Source organism: Engystomops pustulosus, chromosome 10 (genome assembly GCF_040894005.1).
Source record: "Engystomops pustulosus chromosome 10, aEngPut4.maternal, whole genome shotgun sequence".
Classification (NCBI taxonomy): domain Eukaryota; kingdom Metazoa; phylum Chordata; class Amphibia; order Anura; family Leptodactylidae; genus Engystomops; species Engystomops pustulosus.
In genome coordinates this window covers 28,835,163-28,854,415 of record NC_092420.1, presented here as the reverse complement: position 1 = coordinate 28,854,415, position 19,253 = coordinate 28,835,163, and the positions used below count along the sequence as shown (strand labels likewise).

The following is a 19,253-nucleotide window of genomic DNA, read 5'->3' as shown; positions in this document are numbered from 1 at the left end:
ATTCAACTTAAAAGGTCAATTTTATTAGTCATATCTGCCTTTCTACAGACTCATCTGGAGATGCACTCGCAGGCAGCAGACTTCATACTCTACTTGGAGCATAGGGGACACATCTAGTAATGTCGCTGTGTTTTGTGCTGTCTGTATTGTGTTCCCTTATATCACAGTGATACCTCATTTTTTGTTTGTTTGTTTGTTTGTTACCCGTTTAAAGGGATTGTCCAGTAAGTCCTATGTAGCTTCAGCTGTCCTCAATGGTCATTTTCTTCACTAAAGTCCCTCACTGGTCTCAACGTTGATGCCTGTATGTGTGGAGCAAGACCACTGAGGCCAGTTACTGACTATCATAGTCATCTGGATGTACGCACGATGGGGTAGTAACATTGTAGTTCCACAGAAAAATAATGCAGATTGACACCAGATTTACAAGTATTTGAGAACCTAATTCTCTTTTCATTCATTCATGGAGGACTAATTTACTCCACATATGGATAGTGAATCGAGATGTGGTGGAAAGATTTGTCAAATGTGACTTTTCATAAAGTCCTCCAGTGACCCTGGAAAAACTTAGGAGCTAGTTGCGCAAGTCCACTCCAAACATTCAAGGGAACCTGTCAGCAGAAATTAACCTACACTACTACTGCCTGCATTTTGTCTAGATTGAAACCTTTCAGAGCCTGTTTCTTTCATGGCCCAATGTGGTGGCTTCATCTACAAAATCAACTTTGAAGTGAAAAGTAAATTGTACATGGGGGCGGAGAGTATAGCACTGAAGTCATGCTCTCCTTGCCGGTAGCACACCAACAATTCAGTGCATCAATGTGCATCAATTCGTGGGTACTTTATTCACAAAGAGTGAAAAGAGGCAAAATCTATCTATCTATCTGTCTCGAGTATATTTAGAAATGGAAGATGTTATTGCAGTTATAATTGTCACATTCATCTTAATAGGGCTTGCAAAAAAATGGTTTTCTGCAGAAACAAATAGAAAATATTAAAATATCTATCTAGCTGCCTGTGGTATCTGTGCCTAGGAAAGCTGGGTGGCGAACTATATTGCTGTCTTTAATTCTGCAACAGTGCTTCTGGGAACTAGTGACTGGTATTGACCCTCTGCCCCCAGAATCATATATGTGACAATTCCTGATAGCGGAGGTCTCCTATTTATGATATTTATACCTTCATTATATTATACCTATACGGTCCTGGTGAGTATCCCAGGCGTGATAGAACGGCGCTCTCATGCTTCCTCCTTAGAACCTTTCTTGCTTGTCTGTTTTTGTCACACATGACCGTGATGGAGCATAGAGAGAACCATAGGGAACGTGTCCCTCATTCCTCCTAAAAATCAAAGACCCTTCAATCTGGTAAATATGCAATACATGGCTATAAACTGGTAATTTAAATTCTTAAATAATTTTTTTTTCTGTTTAATTTAAAGGAATATTCTGTACATTTTTTATTCTTTTATGTCCCATTGCTGTTTTTACAGTAGAATCCCTTCTTTTTGTTTCGCTGGTGTTCAGTATTTGTGTGAGTGGCCCCTCCCAGACCTGTCATTGTGTGGAGGGGTCTCTCCGAGGGCCTTGTACTGCACATTACAGGGGGAAGGCTGTCATCCAGGTCCCTTTTCGGCTGTTATCAATGTGTTCCCGTTGCTGTAGAAACCAAGGAGGGCCAATCCCCGGGCCCCTGTCGCTGGCTGGGAGCCTGTCCCCCTGTGCAGCATGTGGCTCTCACGATTAGCTGTTCACACAGACCTGACTGACAACGTGTGCTGAGAATAAGATAAGAAGAATTTCCTTTAAGGTGACATTTCTTTTTGTTGCGGGCTCACATGTTTCGTTACAATGGGCTAGGACATGTCCGGTGACAGCTAAGTGAGCCGTCCTGCTGATTTCTTCTACAAAGAGGATTTTTTTGGGGGAAAGCTTTTGCCTGAGGATTAGTAAGAAAAGAAACCCTTGAGGATGGTCAAAACCTGTGTGGATTAGTTTCTTCTCCCTGACAAAGATCCCAATAACTTCCAGTAATATGAAGAGGTCGGCGCAGTCATCCGGAGGTGCTATTCTTCTCTTACTGGATCTAGCTGGAGTTTCCTACTTTTTGGGGATGCAGAATGTTCCCATGCGTCTGTGCCAATGTGCAGTAGGGCACCTGCTGGCTTTGGATGGTGCCATCTAGGAGCTCTTAACCACTCGCTATCAAAATGATGAAGTTAAAAGCTTTCTGTCTGGATTATTGGCAGTTTCTATGTCTTCAACCCCTCCATGGGCTGTATAAGAGGTATGACAAGTCAGTATCCCTGGTGTTCTTTATATTTACAATGTGATACAATAGATTCAGTAAATGTATCCGAATGTAGCACTACATTTATGTTATTATGTATATGATATATTTCTTATGTACTTGTCTCTCCTTCTTGGAATCAATGCAGTGTATTGTCTTCCAAAGCACCAAGATCAAGGGTTAGTGATGTGAGGATGTCGACAAGATGGAGATATCTTCCTTTGGCTAATAAATAGTTAATCTGTACAAGGCTTTGGTCCTGTGACAAAGCATCTTTGTGATTGATGGTGTGCAGGGAGGAGGGAGGCAGATGCATCCATATTCATGAGCCCCGACACATCCTTTATATCGGCAGATATCAGCATTACACACCCACCCGGCACACAATGGATTACAGGCATTCGCCTCTCTGTCTGGAGCTTCTTCTAGGGGTGGCTAGCTTGTCCTCGGTTCTGAGGCTCAGGCGGGAAGTGGCGACGTTGCTCTCGAAACTAAATTTAGCTTGGGAACTTGGGAAATGTGTGATAACACATAGCGTGTATATACTGTCACATGGAGCTAGTGTCCCCAGTGACTTCTAGAAGCAGAGCGGGCCACTTGATCTTATCTTATACCTGTGACTTGGTGCTGACCTTACAGTAAACCCAATCCCAAATAGTTCCTATAAGCTTAAAGGACATCCCTCAGTGTATCCACGATCACTTGTAGTGGTCACCCCTCTGTTTTTGTTACCACACATGTATGAAGTTATAACAGGGTGTTACCAGTGTGGCTACCTGCACACAAACAAAGCAAAAATTGACTTTTTTGACTAGGACATGCTTTACTTTGCGACATATCGGGCGAACAACAAGTAGGCATGTCAGCAGCCGAGTGGTGTCCACTCAAAAATTAGCTGGCAAACCAGCGATTTTCAATGTCATGTGATGCTGGCCTTAAGCCCATTGCCCAGAAGTGAGTTCAGTCCAAGAAACTTGCTCCGTGCACTTGCAGGTTTCCTGGATCAAATTGCGAATGACTGAACTGAACGGGCGTGCTGAGTTAAGTTCAGTGATTCAAGGTTCGGTTCCTGAAATCCTGCCTGTGCACAATGCAAGTTTCTTGGACTGAAATTGCTCTTGAACCTCAGACTTTACACTGCCCAATTATTGCTCCGCATGGATACGCTCATCTCTCTCAAAGGCAATGGTAATGGATAGTTGTCAATTCAACTAATTTTGCAGGAGGAATAATAGAGGAATGACAACACTTAGATCCATAAGAAAAATATGTTCCAGAATTGTTATTTTCTGTGGAATACTTAATATAGAACAGACTGATAGATGTCCATGAAGAGTATATTCACATGCAACAGATTTGTTGCCACAATTTTATATTTCTGTTATTGAAAACAACTACCATCCATCTTAATATGAAGCATAGGCCTAAAAACAAGCAACCCCATTCAGATCTGGTCATATGCATGACGTAAGTATTGGCTAGAATGCATCCAATCAATTGCATGTCAGGTCATTGATTATACCATCAAGGTTTCAGATTAAGTTGGAGCCACATAAGTTGTTTCTGCAGTAGACAGGAGTGGGATAAGATCGCTACGGGCCCTGGGCTGTATGAATATTATACCCCCTACAAGTTTGGACTTCACTTCCTACATGCGGTACTAGAATCAAGCTTCATGGGGAATGGAGGGTTGTCCCTTCTGGCTGCTTTCAGTCTGTGGTTTCAGGACCCTTGGAGGACTTTCCAAGGTCCTAAAATGGATCTTGTTTACACGTGTATTGAGAGCAGGATCAGATGTATGAGGAGTTCATTGTGAAGGTCCTTCTCAGTATAACATTTGGTGGGTAGTTAGGTTGGCCATTGGCCCTATTGAAGGCTTGGGCCCTGGGCTACTTCCAGTATAATCCACTACTGGCAGTGGACGTCCACTATGGGACAAGTGTGGATATTTCAGTGCCCAATTAACAGGATGGTTTTTGCACCACATTTTTCATATGCGGCACAAAGGGTTAAAATCACAGGTGAAACCAGCAGCTCCATCCTGAGAGATCAGATTTTAGGCAGACAGGTGTCCCAACCAAAAACTTTCAAACAATTGTTGTCTTATATAGTCAAAGTTTCCCATTTTGCTTCAATTGTATCTTAAAACAGCTTTATAAATTGCCTCTAGGTCTAAAGGACTAAAATTTCCTCCCCGCCCCCATACAAAACACACACACACTAAAACAACACCTCATTTGTTCACACTCCCAGGGTCAGCGAAAGGCACCAGCTGGTTGTGTCATCTTTCATTGTTGTGTGTAGATGGGACTCAATTACCCTTTGTTGTCCAGCACGTGTGAGGTTTAAAGCACTCAGAGAGAGGAGAAAGAAATTAGGGGAAAAGATGTAGAACAGAAGACTGGAAAATTATAAATGCATCCAATTTGCTGCCAATTAAAACCTAGAAAGACCTTTAATAGGCAGTAGCCCACCAAAAATGCAGAATCAGCATAAAGACAGGACATAGGTTATACACAATACTGAATCAGGGGCCGTGTTATAGAACAATACACTATGTAGACTGTAATAGCTTATTACAACTACTACGGAGATGGTGATTTATTGCCCTCTTGCTAAAATGGAAATAAAAATGGGGCTAAAATTATAGAATACTAAGATGTACACGTCCTTGTGTAAAGGAAAATGTGGTCTCTGAACCATCATCTTGGGGAACCCAGCTGCTGGAGTGATGAGGGGTGGGATTGTCTAATTACGGCTGTCCTTTGGGACCAGGGTATGTCCATAGATCTCAATGGATTTGTCATAAACGTAAAAACAACAACACATATGCAAACGTATATCCAGCCCTCCCCCACAGCTGTGGTCCCAGCTATGTTTAACTATATACAGCACACATACATTTAATCTAAATATAGTAAATTATTGTGTTTTTTATCTTGGTGTGATACATTATATCTGCAGGACAATAAGGCGAGAAAGGTGCGACCTGCCACCTTGCCTACATTGCCAGAGTTTCAGGCAGGAGGCTAAAAATGAGTGAATTATCCAAGATCTGAATAGTTGACACTTTACCAATTTTTTTTATAAGTTTATATTCAGGTCTAAATGGAAACATTCTAAACCAATGTTATTCCAGTTGTCCTGGAAATTGGTGTATAACCCCGTCTAGTGCTTTACAACACTGATTTTTATATATAAAATTCCTTTCTCATTCAGTTGATTTCCTATAAACTTTTCCATCAGGGACAACATTAGGGTTAGAGTTAAACGCCAATCAGAAAATATTCATGAATTCTGAAATATTTGGAAAATCGGCATGAATTCTATGGATCATCAAATCCATTTATTCATCTCTATGTTCAGCCACAGTCTGAATATGGGTTATCAGCATGAAGATCTGTGATATACATGTGTGGCTTGTGTTAAACAAAATTTGGCTCTTCCTTTTAGTGGGTAATCTCTGTGCAGCCTCTATTTTTAGGGTTGAATCAAGGATTTTGTCAGAGAACCATTCTGTGGTATGTTGGTCACCAGGGCCGGCGCCAGCACTGGACATACCAGGGCGAGTGCCAGGGCCCAAAGCTGCAGGGGGCCCACATAAGGCTGTATGTGAGGAATTCATGGGGCTGTATCTAATAAATCCATAGTGTGCGATGGGAGCTTATAAAAAATAACTATGAGGGGGTTGTGTATAAAATAACCATAAGGGGGCTGTTTGGTATGATAAACTAGGGTATATTTTTGGGAACAGGAGACAATTTTAGTTTTAGTTGTTAATGGCACCACGTAAGTTCACTGCAAAGGGGCCCACCGAGGCTCTGTCGCCCAGGGGCCTACTGAAACCTGGGGCAGACCCTGTCGGACACTTATAGGATGTTCTCCCAGTGGAACACAGTGATGTGGAGATGCTAGCGATCTAATGGAGGGTCAAAGAAGGATAGTTGGCACAATGAGAGTTTGGGGCTCACAAAAAGGTATTTGAATGTAAGATGGTTTGAGTTTGATGCTGTTGGCGAGGAATGAGGTGAGGTCTGCCTTCCAGAGAAAACCATTTGGGCCTACATTTATCAAAAACAGTGCAAATTGCACTAGGTGAAGGGTGTGCCAGATTCATGAATTGTGGTGCATGTTCTTCATACACTTCTCTGACAGAGTGCACCAACTTTTTTTGGTGCACCTTTAACATAGGGCGTGCGACTCAATTCTGTGTTTCTTGGTCTGACTATGCAGCACCAGAACGCCCCTTTCAGTGCAGAATTTTGTGTCGTGTTGGGGACAGCACTTTATAAATACTTGTGCAAGCAGTTTGCACTAAAAAGAATGTGCAGGGGCTATTATAAATGTGGACGTTGGCGTTTACATCTTCTTTCTCCAGGTTTAAGAGACAAAAAGGAGACAAAGAGGTAATTTACATATTTTTATTTCAAGACTTCCTTGTTGAGGACACTTACCATAAATAGTGGGTAGGAGTCCCTGGTGTGATTGAGTCTCAGCTGCCTCTGTTGTACACCAGGTCAGCGCCAAGTTTATGACAAGTAGCGCGCTGTGACTGTCACTTTATTGGCTGAACATGATTTTTCCAATATAAGCGGTCAGAACACTTATAACCATCTTTTCATCTATTTACAATTTTTCCCCAAACTTTGCAGTTTGCTTCAGCCATTAGCAGTAAATAAGTAGCCCTCATGCTGCTAAAGCTGGCAGATTTAGCGCCATATGATCTTATTGGCACTGGTATATTATTCCCAAGGAACTGGTACCATTTGGCCAGAGAAAAAGTGTCAGTTCATTGGGAACTGCAGTGCTCTCATTAGCATATTTGCATATTCATGAGCCATTATGCTTCTCGTTGAAGTTTTCCCTCTGACAGATTTCTACAAATATTTTGACAGTTCTGTAAATAAAGCATAAAACTGTGTCTGTGTCTCTCGCAAGCCAAATTATAATAACAGGAAATCGGGAGCATTAATGGCTGTTATCTCAAGCAGTAGGAAATCCAAGTTCACATTATTGGCGAGCCTGTGTTTAGCATAGCGGACCCCCGAGCATGGGTAATAGCCGTTTATCAATCTGTAAAGACGCATGTCGTCCTCTAACCCACGTCATTCCAAAAATACCGACTTATACATGTAGCGCAGGGGACCGTGTGCTGGAGGAGAGTTTATGTGGAAGCTGATAGCTGTGTAAATAAGATTAGGCAAAATAGGATAAAAAGAGACTTTGACCCCTTGTAAAACCACCTGGAAATATCCCAAGAGGCTGGAGAAGGAGTGAGGAGCCTTTTATCTGCCTTAGGCCATTTGAACGTTTATATAATCATTTGTGGGCCAAGTAAGTTACCTCTAGTGTTTGTAGGAGATCCCTTGAACAGCTATTCCTTTTGACCTCCCATAGGATAGTGAAGTAAACAGCTCATGGCAGCTGATATCCCATAAGGGAGTTGAATAGTTGTCTTGCTGGTCTTGCCGAAATTGGTGTATGTGTACTGCCTTTTTAAGGCATGTCCGATCCTGTTGCCAAAACCACTTTCGCAAGGTCAGCATAAAAGGGGTTGTCCCATTACAGGAAACCCAATAGATCACAAGAACAGGACCCCTACATTTCTGGAAAACAAGGACCCCTTATTGATTGAGTAGAAGGACGAGCATGCACCTAGCTGCTCCGTTCACTTATTATCCGGCACTTGCATAGAATAGAATGTGCCGGCATTCGTGAGAAGGGTATCCCTGGTTTCCATATTGCAGTGGTCCCATTCTTGTAATTGTGTTGGTCCCAGCAGTCAGACCCTCACGATCACCTTGTTATCCCCTATCCTGAATCTAAACTCCGGACAACTCCTTTAAATCAGTGTTTTGCATCAGTATTTGTAAGCCAAAACCAGAAGTGAGACTTACATAGAAAAAGTATAATGGCAATATTTGCATCTATTCCCTGTTTTGGACGCATTCTTGGTTTTGGCTTACAAATACTGCTCCAAAATACTAAATACTGTTCACGTGAAAGTGGAGGATGGTTTGGTTGGAATGGGAGGAGGGATGATTTGGTAAGAATATCTTTCAGCCAAATTATTTTTTAGGAGGCTTTTTGTTTCCCTTTCCTTTCCCGTGTGTTTCATACCTCTAATCCCTGCTTCCAAGGGTCCTGTCCGCAGTGACATAATGACATAAGTGGACAAGTCGCTTTCATCCACTAGATTAGCACATTTACTTCCTGCAGCTGGGAATTTTCCCATAATCTAATTTGGCAGCAAACAATACAGTAATCCTCAGCAAAAACACTAGCAGAAGGCAATAAAACAAAACCAGAGGCCAGCCGCCCATCTTGTGCTTTAGGCATTGTACACTATTTGTAATACAAAATGTATAGGAGGTCACCGCATCCGATCCTCCCACATATGTGGTTATTGTAGCATCAAAATACAGTACATATACCGTAAGCAGCATAATCCACAGGTCTGACACGTTTCTAATCTACTGCCCCCCTCCTATCAACCCATATGAAACCGACCTGAGCAAATAAACTGGGTTGTCTTCTGATAGAGCTTTATGGTCTAGCATTAGGTTAGATCCTGGGCCCACCAGAGGATCCTGTACTCTGGTGGGCCAGTCCAATACTGTGTATACATAGCAGTACGGGTGCTCCCTCTGGATGTATGTTATGGTGGTACATCAACATCTAGTTTTATAAATTAACCATTTTAATGGTATTTAACATAAACAAGTTAGATCCAGTAAGGAATAATTTTTGCTGTGTTTTACTTTTAACTATGTGTTTTTTTTAAACTATTGTGTAATGAAATATGTTGCGCAGATAAAACATTCCAAATAGATTGTTGCAGTGTTCTTTAGCCATTATGTAGTTTAATGGGTTTTTCCCAAATAATTATAACTTGTATGGTTTGCTGTACGTATTTCTACATAGAGGCCTGTACGCCAGTGATCATATGTTGCCATTACAAGATTGTTTTCTTCCTTCCAGCAATTATGTTACCATCTGGGGTTTATATTGATCAGGTATTTACTGCACAAAGGGCTTCTGGACTACCATAGCATAGTCAGTGTACAGACAGATGCTATTCTGCAGTATGATGCAAGCGTATCATACATGATCACTCCCATCTTTGTGAAGTTTATGAAGTTTCCATCACACTGGCCCCCGTCCTAGCGGTCAGTACATTAATCTTTGTTGCAGATCACTGTTCCTTTAACAAAAGTTTCTGGAGTGATGCTCTGCAGCAGGATCAGGAATTAGGCCAAAGTTCTCTCCCTCTATTTGTGTACAATAGAAAGTGCTCTGAGAGCATGGGAAGAAAATTAGGCATTTTCACTCCCAATCCAGATCTTTCAAGACAATTTTCTGCAGTTTGCTTCCAAATAGGTTCCGGTCCATGCAAACCAGGAGATTGTGGCTGGAATAATGAGGAATTAAGTGAAGTTCAGGCTTTGGGTTTATTGTTGATTGTCCTGCACTACATTCCGTACAGATTATAAATGATGTGTTTAGATTTTGTAGGCCTCGCCTCTGTAATTCGGTAATTTATGCTGTCTCTCTGTGCTGGGATAGGCTGACGGCTGGGGGAACGCTGCATTAATTACATCTAAAACACTGAAGCGTGAAGGGGAATTATCATTAAAATGTAGTTTTCCTCTTTATGATTATTTTAAAATGAAACATTCTGATGCTTCTCCATTCACTAGCAGCTTTGTAAAATTAAATGGTTTCTGTCCTATTTCGCTCATATCTTCTATTGACCTGTAGATATTTCATAAAAATGTAAAAAAAATTGCATGTGTAATTCTACCCTTCAATGACAATTAGGCTTTTAATAAACTTTGTGTAAATTAATAGTGCAAACTATAGTGTAATATGTCTTATTAGTAGAATGAGTCTTTCTCCACTTACCTGGCTCTTTTCCTCCCATTAAGTAAAGGGCTTAGTGTTAAAAGGAGCCTGTCATGTTTAACATAAACTCTTATCAGTAGACAGCATTGTCTCTTTTTTGTCTTTTTATCCCCTTTTCTTTTTGTTCATTTATCCCTAATATTATTGTTGTCATAGTTTGTCCTTCACTCTCTGCTGCTGTAACGCTGTGAATTTCCCCACTGTGGGACTAATAAAGGATTATCTTATCTTATCTTATCTTATCTTAAAGAGGTAGAAGGGCAAAGAATAAAGAATCTTATGGGAAAAGATTCAGAAAGACTTTAGCTCCCCTTACTTTCTCCTGTTCAGCTCTGTAAAGCTGAAGAGATTTCCTGAGGATAGGGTGAGGAGCAGGTGAGAGAGACAGTGGCTTTGGGTTTCTCAACTCTACTTCATTAACCACTCACTCAGGATGGTGGGTGTTGAAAGTGATGCTGGATATATGAGGAGAAATCAACCCTGCACTTTAGCCCTCCCTCAGAAATTCTCATCAACGTCATAGAGGGGAAGGAGGGGTAGCTTGACTGTATGCTGCATCTCCCCACCTCCAGGAGTGGAACAGAGGATATCATTAAAAGTCAATTTCAGAAGAATGCTGGCTGTAATTCCATGGATAGAGGCATCTGCAGAACATGTATAAAGACATCTAAAAGGTTTGGGAGGTTTGGCAGGTTCTCTTTAATTATCTGCTCAGAAGGATCATTGTGTTCTATAACATTCTGCCTGCAGATAAAACACTGTTTATAATTTGTTCAGCTTCTTCTGTTCTATAACATGCTCCTTCTCCTGTTCTATAGGAAGCTATGTACACTACACTCAGCTCCTCTTGCTTTATAACATTCTATCTGACAATTACCCTACTTGTTTGATATGACAAGTTTCTTTTGACCAAAGATCACTCATAGTTTTACATTGTAAATCTGAGTAGATGCAGGGGGTGAGTAGCACAGAGAGAACCCCATGATGATGAAGCTGTATCTATAAGGGGATGTTAATCTTGGGCAATTTTCACAACATTGCATGGACCTTGTTATTGACGTCTACAATCCTAACCTTTAAAAATTGTTTATAATTAATGTAAAGTGCGCTGTTTCCCTGTTCCCTCTAATGATTTGTTTAATTGATCGCTGGCACTTTCAAGTATAAAACGAAGCTTGGATGAATTCCATATCCTTGAGTCAGATAGATGCTAGGTTAGTGGAAAGTATTTGTAAATCTCTTGTCTTCCTAGGGATAAAGTTCACATTTTGGTCAGATACACCCCCCACCCTAATCTTTTTAATCCACCTTAGTTCTTTTATCTGCACTTTTTCCTCGAATATAACCAGCAAAGCACACCGATTTGTCAATGGTTTTGTAAGAGTCCTGTTAATAGGCTGTCAGGTATGGTAGCTTATACTCACAGATGGCGATAGCGCCCTGGAAGTTAAATCCACAAACCATGCAGGACTAAAATGTGTCCAGATTTTTTACTTTCTTTTTTGACTTTTCCTACTTTAGTGTACTATGCTGCTGATACAATCTTCTTACCTTCATCTTTATCTGTCACAGGATGGACAGATTTTCAAGGCAATATTGTTTTGTTTGTTGTATCTTCTGCATGTTGTAATTGCTTCCTATTGGTATTCGAGTGACATAAACCAATATTGGAGTTTTATTGTGCACATTGTTGGAACGCAAGTGTGTGGACCCAATTTTTCAAAAACAGGTGTGACATGGGATTACTGTTCATTGTCTAATTTGTTCCCTAATGTTCCCTGAGGCGTCTATGAAGATCAATGGGAAACCAACAGGTCGCCAGCTTGGGATCAGTCCAAGTTTAGTGGCAGCTAACCTTGGATGGGTCAAGCCATGGTGCTGTTTACAACCTAGATGACAGTCAGGGATGTGGTTAGGAAAAGGCTGATACAAAACTTTTGTGACGTTACAAGTAGAAAAGGTCAAGAAAGCCGAAAAGTTAAGGCAGTGGTCAGAAAACAGGCTGAGAGCTAACTTAGCTCCTAGGGCAGTGGTGGCGAACCTATGGCACTGGTGCCAGAGGTGGCACTCAGAGCCCTTTCTGTGGGCACCCAGGCCTTCAGGCCAACAGAGAGTTTGCCAGACAGAACTCAAAGCTTCCTCCTGTGGTCCAAGAAAGTCCAGGAGGTGCCATGCTCAGTGCCATTTTAAAGCAATATCCTTGGCTGCCAGCAGTACAGGAGGAGCAAGGTATGGATAGATATGTGTTATCGTTGGGGCTCCTGCTCTGGGTCCCCTGGAGGGAAGCTACAATCCAAATTTCTCCATCATCTTTCTATTCTATTGGTAAACTCAGGACACCAATACGATTGAAACCTGTGATACAGCAGGGATCAATAAGTTACTGCTTAAATTGTCATGTTGACACTTTGTGACATGTAAATGAATATTGGTTGTAGTTTGGGCACTCTGTCTCCAAAAGGTTCACCATCACTGTCCTAGGAACATCGTTGCTCAGGTACCTTTTAATGGGAAGAGGTTCCTAAATATAATGTTTAGAACTAAATACTGGACATGGGTTGTGGAAGAAGCCGCGTGATATCTAGTGCTCCCACGTGATAATTGATGAATCCTAACAATAGCGATTGCTCCGATAGATTATTCTCCTTTTGACTTCTTTGCCTGTGAAGATATATGTCAGCTACAGGAGATATCACAACCACAAATAATACAGACATAAAAAATGTTTTGGAAATTCTGGATAGACTCTACACATGCAACTGATGCGATGTAACCTGGTTGTATACCATTATTTCAGTATATAAGCTAGTAGGCACTATGTGGTATGTGGACTATAGTGAGGATTCTTTTTGCTGTTGATGAAGTTTTTGTGCTTTTATCCCTTCCATCTCTCTGTTATTTCTTTGTGTCTTCTATTTATAGCCAGTGATATGGCGCTGCATTGCAGCACTGGAGTTGAATCCCTTTGTGCTCAGTCTGTTTATGTGAATAATGATGTAGAGCAGCGCTTCAGATGCTCCGCTGTAAACAGAGGACAACAAATCTTTTCCCTTCTTATCCAAAATTTTTGATACAGATCAAATGCCTCACGTAAAGGACCACTTAACCTGGAATGATAGAAACTTGTGGATCCTTTATGGGCAACTTTTCAATTACTTTTACTTTTTTTTAAATTAAAGACGACTTACCATATGCACAAAATATGACAAAATGTATTCGTCATTGATCCCTTTTGATATCCAGTCCTGAATATGTTCTGTGCATGAAAATATTTCCCTACTTTATTTTTTTCAATAAGGCTAAAGCAGACTTCATACACTGGATGATTCTGTGTACTAGATACATAAATACCGTATGTGTATTTGTAATTAGGAAGTTTACTGTCTAATACCATTACACAATGCATAATGACTTTTGTGGGTTAATTACTGTAACTTTTGGCATTTAGCCATGTAATTTAACTAATACTACTCTAATCACATCATCTGCAAGCAGTGAGGCATTTTCCAATCAAGCCAGGAACACACGGGATAGAATAATTGTGCCTTTAATTTCTTGAAAATACATAGGCGAGATTATTTGTCTAGGGATTGTTCAGTCTCATTAGCAGGCTGATATTAAATACTGGAAACCTGATTATTAAAAAAGCACACATGTAGAATTGATCCATCACCTGTATTTGCGTTAGCTCCAGTAGTCAATCAGATCCTATCGATATGTGGCGCTGCTGCTATGGTTTTGGAAGATGGCTAGGGACAGTCTTTCATTAGTATGTGCAGCTTTTCCATTTTTTTGAACTGACTTGTCCTTTGAGGCCCCCAGACTTACAGACGGACCCCTCTGCCCACTGTGACCTCTGGTGAAGCTCTCTGGATGCTTTACTTTGGTTCCAGGCTGCAATGATCAGCTGTAAGGTGTCTGTAATGAAACTTTATTGATAATCCTTGTTTCCATGACAGCACAAATTTGGAAAATCCAATTGTCACTGGGACAGAAAATTTTTTGTCTGCAATTATAAAACATACAGTTCTGACTTACATAAAAATGCAGCTTAAGAACAAACCTAAAGAACCTATCTTGTACATAACCCGGGCACTGCCTGTATACACTATCTAGACATCTTAGTGATCTTTTATTATTGAGAAAAAATGTTTATACTTAGCATGCATGGGGTGCACTAAGGTCCTTTCTGGTGTGGCACCTGTTGTTTTCTCCCGTAGGAGGGGTAGATTCACTTTAAAATTTCGGGAATAGTAAAGGAGAGCTGTATCTGAAACGCATAGATCAATGTTATGTGCATAGTGCATGCAAAATACTGCTCACTTCAGTGAGTTCAGTCTCTGTTTATCAGCCTAGTGAAATAAAAAAAAAAGCATGTAAAAATAACATGTATCATGTGAGTGGTCTCCATGGCTAGCAGCGTCATTGTCTCCGAGGTTCTCTATGTCTTCATGTGGGGGCTGCGGGGTGGTAACAATTACAGTTTCCACCCATGGTGAGCTCATTCCTAATTAGTTCCAGATCTAGAGCGCTTTTGTTAGAAACATGCAATGTGCAGGCGATATAGTCCTTTTAGGTTCTTTTTATGCTTTGTAAATCTGCATAGTCATGACGCTGTGGATATGAAGAGAGAAGCGTGGACGTCATTACCCTCTACTCTATGAGTTGGGAATGTGTGCAGGGGATACTCTCCTGTGTAAATCATTTCAGAACCTAAACATTGGTTTAATACCAGAGATTTTATCCTGTACACATTGTAAAGTTTTAAAGGGGTATTCCCACTTTGGCAAATTAATGCTATTGGGGGATATTTATCATACGCCAGCGCTTGTGCATTTTTGCAGACCCATGTGGTGCAGGGCCTGGCATAGAAATAAACACAGCCGGACACTTTTCACATGTGAAAAGTTGCTGGCAACCCCGAGCCGCCCCACTCCTGGCCCGACCGCGCCCTCCACTCGGCTGCCTGTGCCCGATCCCCCACTTCACTCCCCATTGGCGTGAAGGTGGCGGTGAAGGCAAAATAATCACAAGTGCTAGAAATAAGCTGATGTGACGGAGAGGCCCTGATAAACATGCCCCATTGCTTGTATGCTGAAAAATAATACAATTGTCCAATATACTTTCTGTATAAAGTCCTCATGGTTTTCTAGATCTCTGCTTGCTGGCGTTCTATAGAAAGCTTCATTGATTATTTCCAGTGGACAAAAATTTGACCATGGTCACACAGGTGCACGGCTGGTTATATCACAGAGAGTAATCAGAGCTGTGAGATATAACGAGCCGTGCATCTGTGTGACATTTGGTCAGATTTCTGTCCACTGGTAATAAACACAAAAATCTTTCTATAGAAGGACAGCAAGCAGAGATCTAGAAAACTAAGAAATTGATACAGAATGTGTAATGGAACCTTTGCACCTAAAAAGTCGCAAAAAAGGTGAAAAGGAACATCTGGAAAGTTAAGATACATGAGGCACACTGCAAAAGGTGCAGACCGAGGTGCACTTGAAGAGCGCCAACAAAAGTCGCAAAAAAGAGACAATTTGCCTAGCTGAAACTATGATACATGTGCCCCAAAGAATTGTAAACCAAGCACACTGACATACTGGTGAGTGCCCCCTCTGGCAAGTTCTGCTTTTCTTTTAGATTCTTAGGTCCTTATTTTTACAATAAAAAGGTTTCACTGATTATGCAAATGAGCCCCGAAGGCTCATCTGCATAATTTTTTAAACCTCTTTTTCTTAAAAACAAAGGCATACAAAGCTACAAGAAGAGCAGATCCTACCAGAGGGGGCACACCAGTATGTCAGTGTGCTTGGTTTACAATTCTTTGGGGCACATGTATCATAGTTTCAGCTAGGCAAATTGTCTTTTTTTGCGACTTTTGTTTGCGACTTTTGTTGGCGCTCTTCAAGTGCACCTCGGTCTGCACCTTTTGCAGTGTGCCTCATGTATCTTAACTTTTCAGATGTTCCTTTTCACCTTTTTTGCAACTTTTTTGCGACTTTTTAGGTGCAAAGGTGCTTGCTTTACAATTCTTCATCCTGGTGGTAAATTTCCTTTAAAACCTACATACAAATGTGAGAAAAGTTGGCCAAAATGAACAAGGGTAGCAGGACAATTTTATCAGTATAAGGGTATCTTGGCGCTCTCCTGGTGATGCTAGTTAAAGGAAAGATAAGGCATGTTGAATTTTATCATGTCTGATCCCTTGTTTCCTGGGAGATAAACTATGACCGAAAAAGTCCAGCAGTGGCTTAGTCCCTTCTTTTGACTGAAAACATGTGTATGCAAGGCTGAACAAAGCATGTATGAGCTTCTGGGAAATGAAAATATGGTTATTGGTAAACTACTAGTATTGCAATTATTCAAATTTACATTTGGTTTACTTTTAGTTAATCTTTTCTATTGTTGTTTGGTTAATCATCATATGTCCTTTTTACCTATTGATGGTTCACTGAGAACAGGGGGCAGTAGCACAAACTACAATAGCGAAACATGGTCAATCCATTTAACACCTACCTGTACATGACATCTCCTCCAATAGAGATGATGACATCATGAAAATGCTACTTTTTTACCCCTAATTTTCTTTGGGACTGACAGTGTTAGACTGTTTAGTCTCACCCTCAGGCCACATCTATTGTTACTAAATAGCGTCAAACAGCAGTCATACACGGTCCCAATATATCACTTTCTAAAATGTTACGTATGTGTCAGTCTTTACTGCAGCTCTGACATTCTATTCATAGAGCAGAATAGAACAAACACTCACAGAACAAACATGCAGACTGTACAGACTGTGCACAAAAACTCTGAAGGGGGTTAGAACAAAAGTAAGAGTTTCCAGTGGATTTTCTCTGTTGTTTTAACAACCTAGAAATTAATCATAAAAGCAATAAATATTGTTTATATATTTTATACAAAATACTGACACAGTCTTATAGAAATCCTGCCAAATAAAGAAAAATACTGGGAGAAGTGTGAGCCAGGGGGACATTAGTAATCTTTTTGATCTACTGGAAACAGGGGGGAGGCTTCTGCTCCAGCCAAAAGTCCTACAGCCAGGCAAATGACAATGGATGGGAGGGGAGGAGGGGAGACGTGGCTGAAATCCAGTGGAACATAGAGAAGATTATTTTTTTTTTCTGTGTTTTTTGTCAGTATAATATAAAATACGAACAAAGATGGAGGAGATGAAGGAAGTGCGTGAAAAACGCATAAAAATTATCAAAAATTGTGCATGAAAACAAATTGTGATGACCAATTTTGATCAAACTTTGATTTCTGCAACGCTTGTGTGGAAGAAGCTTTTCACTAAAGACAGGTTACAGAGGCCCATTACAGCTGGATTGCAAATATGCCTTTCTGCTTCCTCTAAGCATTTGCATTGCAATATAATTGTGTGTTATAACTGACCTTGCACCCTGACAGAATACTCTATGTAGTCCCAGGGGTTGGGCTTTGGTTTGGATGCATTTCAAGAAACAACATGTCACTTGTATGTGCTGCTCACTCCTCAGCTCTCAGCCCCCACCTTTGTACTCCTGTACAGCGCCTTCCTCCTGCTCCTTCATTCACAGGAACAGAGCTCACAGCCTGGTGAGCTGACATCAGTGGGGGAGGGAAGAGCTGTACAGGAGCACAAAGGTGGGGGCTGAGAGCGTCTGCAGCACAGAAAAGTCACATGTTGTTCTTTGAAATGCATCCAAAGCAAAGCCCAACCCCTGGGACTACACAGAGGATTCTGTCAGGGTGTAAGGTAAGTTATAACACACATTGTAATGCAAATGTTTAAAGAAAGCAGAAAGGCATATTTGCAATATAGCTGTAATGGGTTTTAGTGAAAATTAGGTCCAAAGTGACAGATTCTCTTCTTAGGCCTGTCATCTTCATCAGGCTGTTTATGTATATCTGTAGCACCATAAATGGGAGTGGATGCTGTCATTAGGAAGCAGGAAGCTCCTCCCCTGGATGGCGCTAGGTGCACTGCTTCCCTACCGAGCCATAGCTGCCAACGTTTCATCTTCCAGGTCTCTCATCGTCTGTACCTACCTGTTCCCTAAGAAGCACATTAAGACAAAAAACGATTCTAGACGTTAATCAACATTGCATTTTCCATTTCAGAAATTCACTGGTGTGTCCTTAATACGGCTTCATTTCCTTGTACTAAAAGCAGATGACTGCGCCGGGCACTCTCAGCTATGCGGCTTCACATTACCCTGGTTCATTTAAGTTTCTAGCTCCTTGTTTGCTTATTGGAAAAATGATTCATTAGGGCGCTCGGCCTGGGAAAGAGTTTATTACACAGCCGTCAAGTCAGATAGTTTGCAGACAGCTGGGGTCTTGTGCAGGCTCAAGTAGATGATTTCACTTGCAGTTTCAGAGAGGGAGAGCGTAGTTGTACGGAGACTCTGAAGAAACCTCATAGAGAGACACTTGGATGAAGTCTTGACTAGAGGAAAAAACCCAAACCAGTCATTTTGAGGTTACTATCTGTTTTTTTTTCCTTCTTCGGAAAATGTGCATAATATTCAGCGTAACACAGATTCCTGTAAACCATGAAGAGGTAACATGAGACCTGACTCCAACTCCAGTTTTGGTCCCAGAAGTCTGGGGATTTCTGCAAGTTGAAGCTATGGAATCCACTGCATCTTCGTGAGTCCTGGACTGATCCGGTATCTTCTTCAGTTGTCCTCTAATAGGTGGATTGTACAGGATCTCGGGTGGTCATGAAGGGGGATGGAGGAGCCATGTGGAACCTAATGTGGAAATATTGCCTTTCTGTCAGAACAATAAGGTAGGGTCATATTTTATGAATGAGAAGACTTATTCTTACATGTAGCAGGGTCTATATGAGGTAACTGCTGTCCTGTAGATGGGTCCCCCACCCTGGAGCTATCCTACATGATTATTAGCAACTAATATCTATTGACTTTTGTATTTTGAGGTTATAGGGTGTGACTGTCCAGGGCTAGATCCATCATAATATCTCCTAGTTATGAATAGATTGTAGAATGACTAATTATATTGTCACCCCCCTACACACATACACACAC

General features: G+C 41.1%; 1 protein-coding gene across 15 annotated transcripts in view; it reads left to right on the top strand.

The window, feature by feature from the left end:
• The window catches only part of IQSEC1 (IQ motif and Sec7 domain ArfGEF 1), a 411,145-nt gene that overhangs the window by 266,887 nt on the left and 125,005 nt on the right, over positions 1–19,253 (top strand). Inside the window, exon 1 of one of the 15 annotated variants that reach the window (XM_072128370.1) lies at positions 1,738–2,286. The exons of 13 other annotated variants lie outside the window; for them this stretch is intronic. In XM_072128370.1, coding sequence (XP_071984471.1) covers positions 2,210–2,286 — 77 coding nt within the window. In that variant the 5' untranslated portion in view covers positions 1,738–2,209. Of the gene's footprint in view, positions 1–1,737; positions 2,287–18,772; positions 18,995–19,253 lie in introns of those variants that run through there. One more of the 15 variants, XM_072128371.1, reaches the window with a different exon arrangement.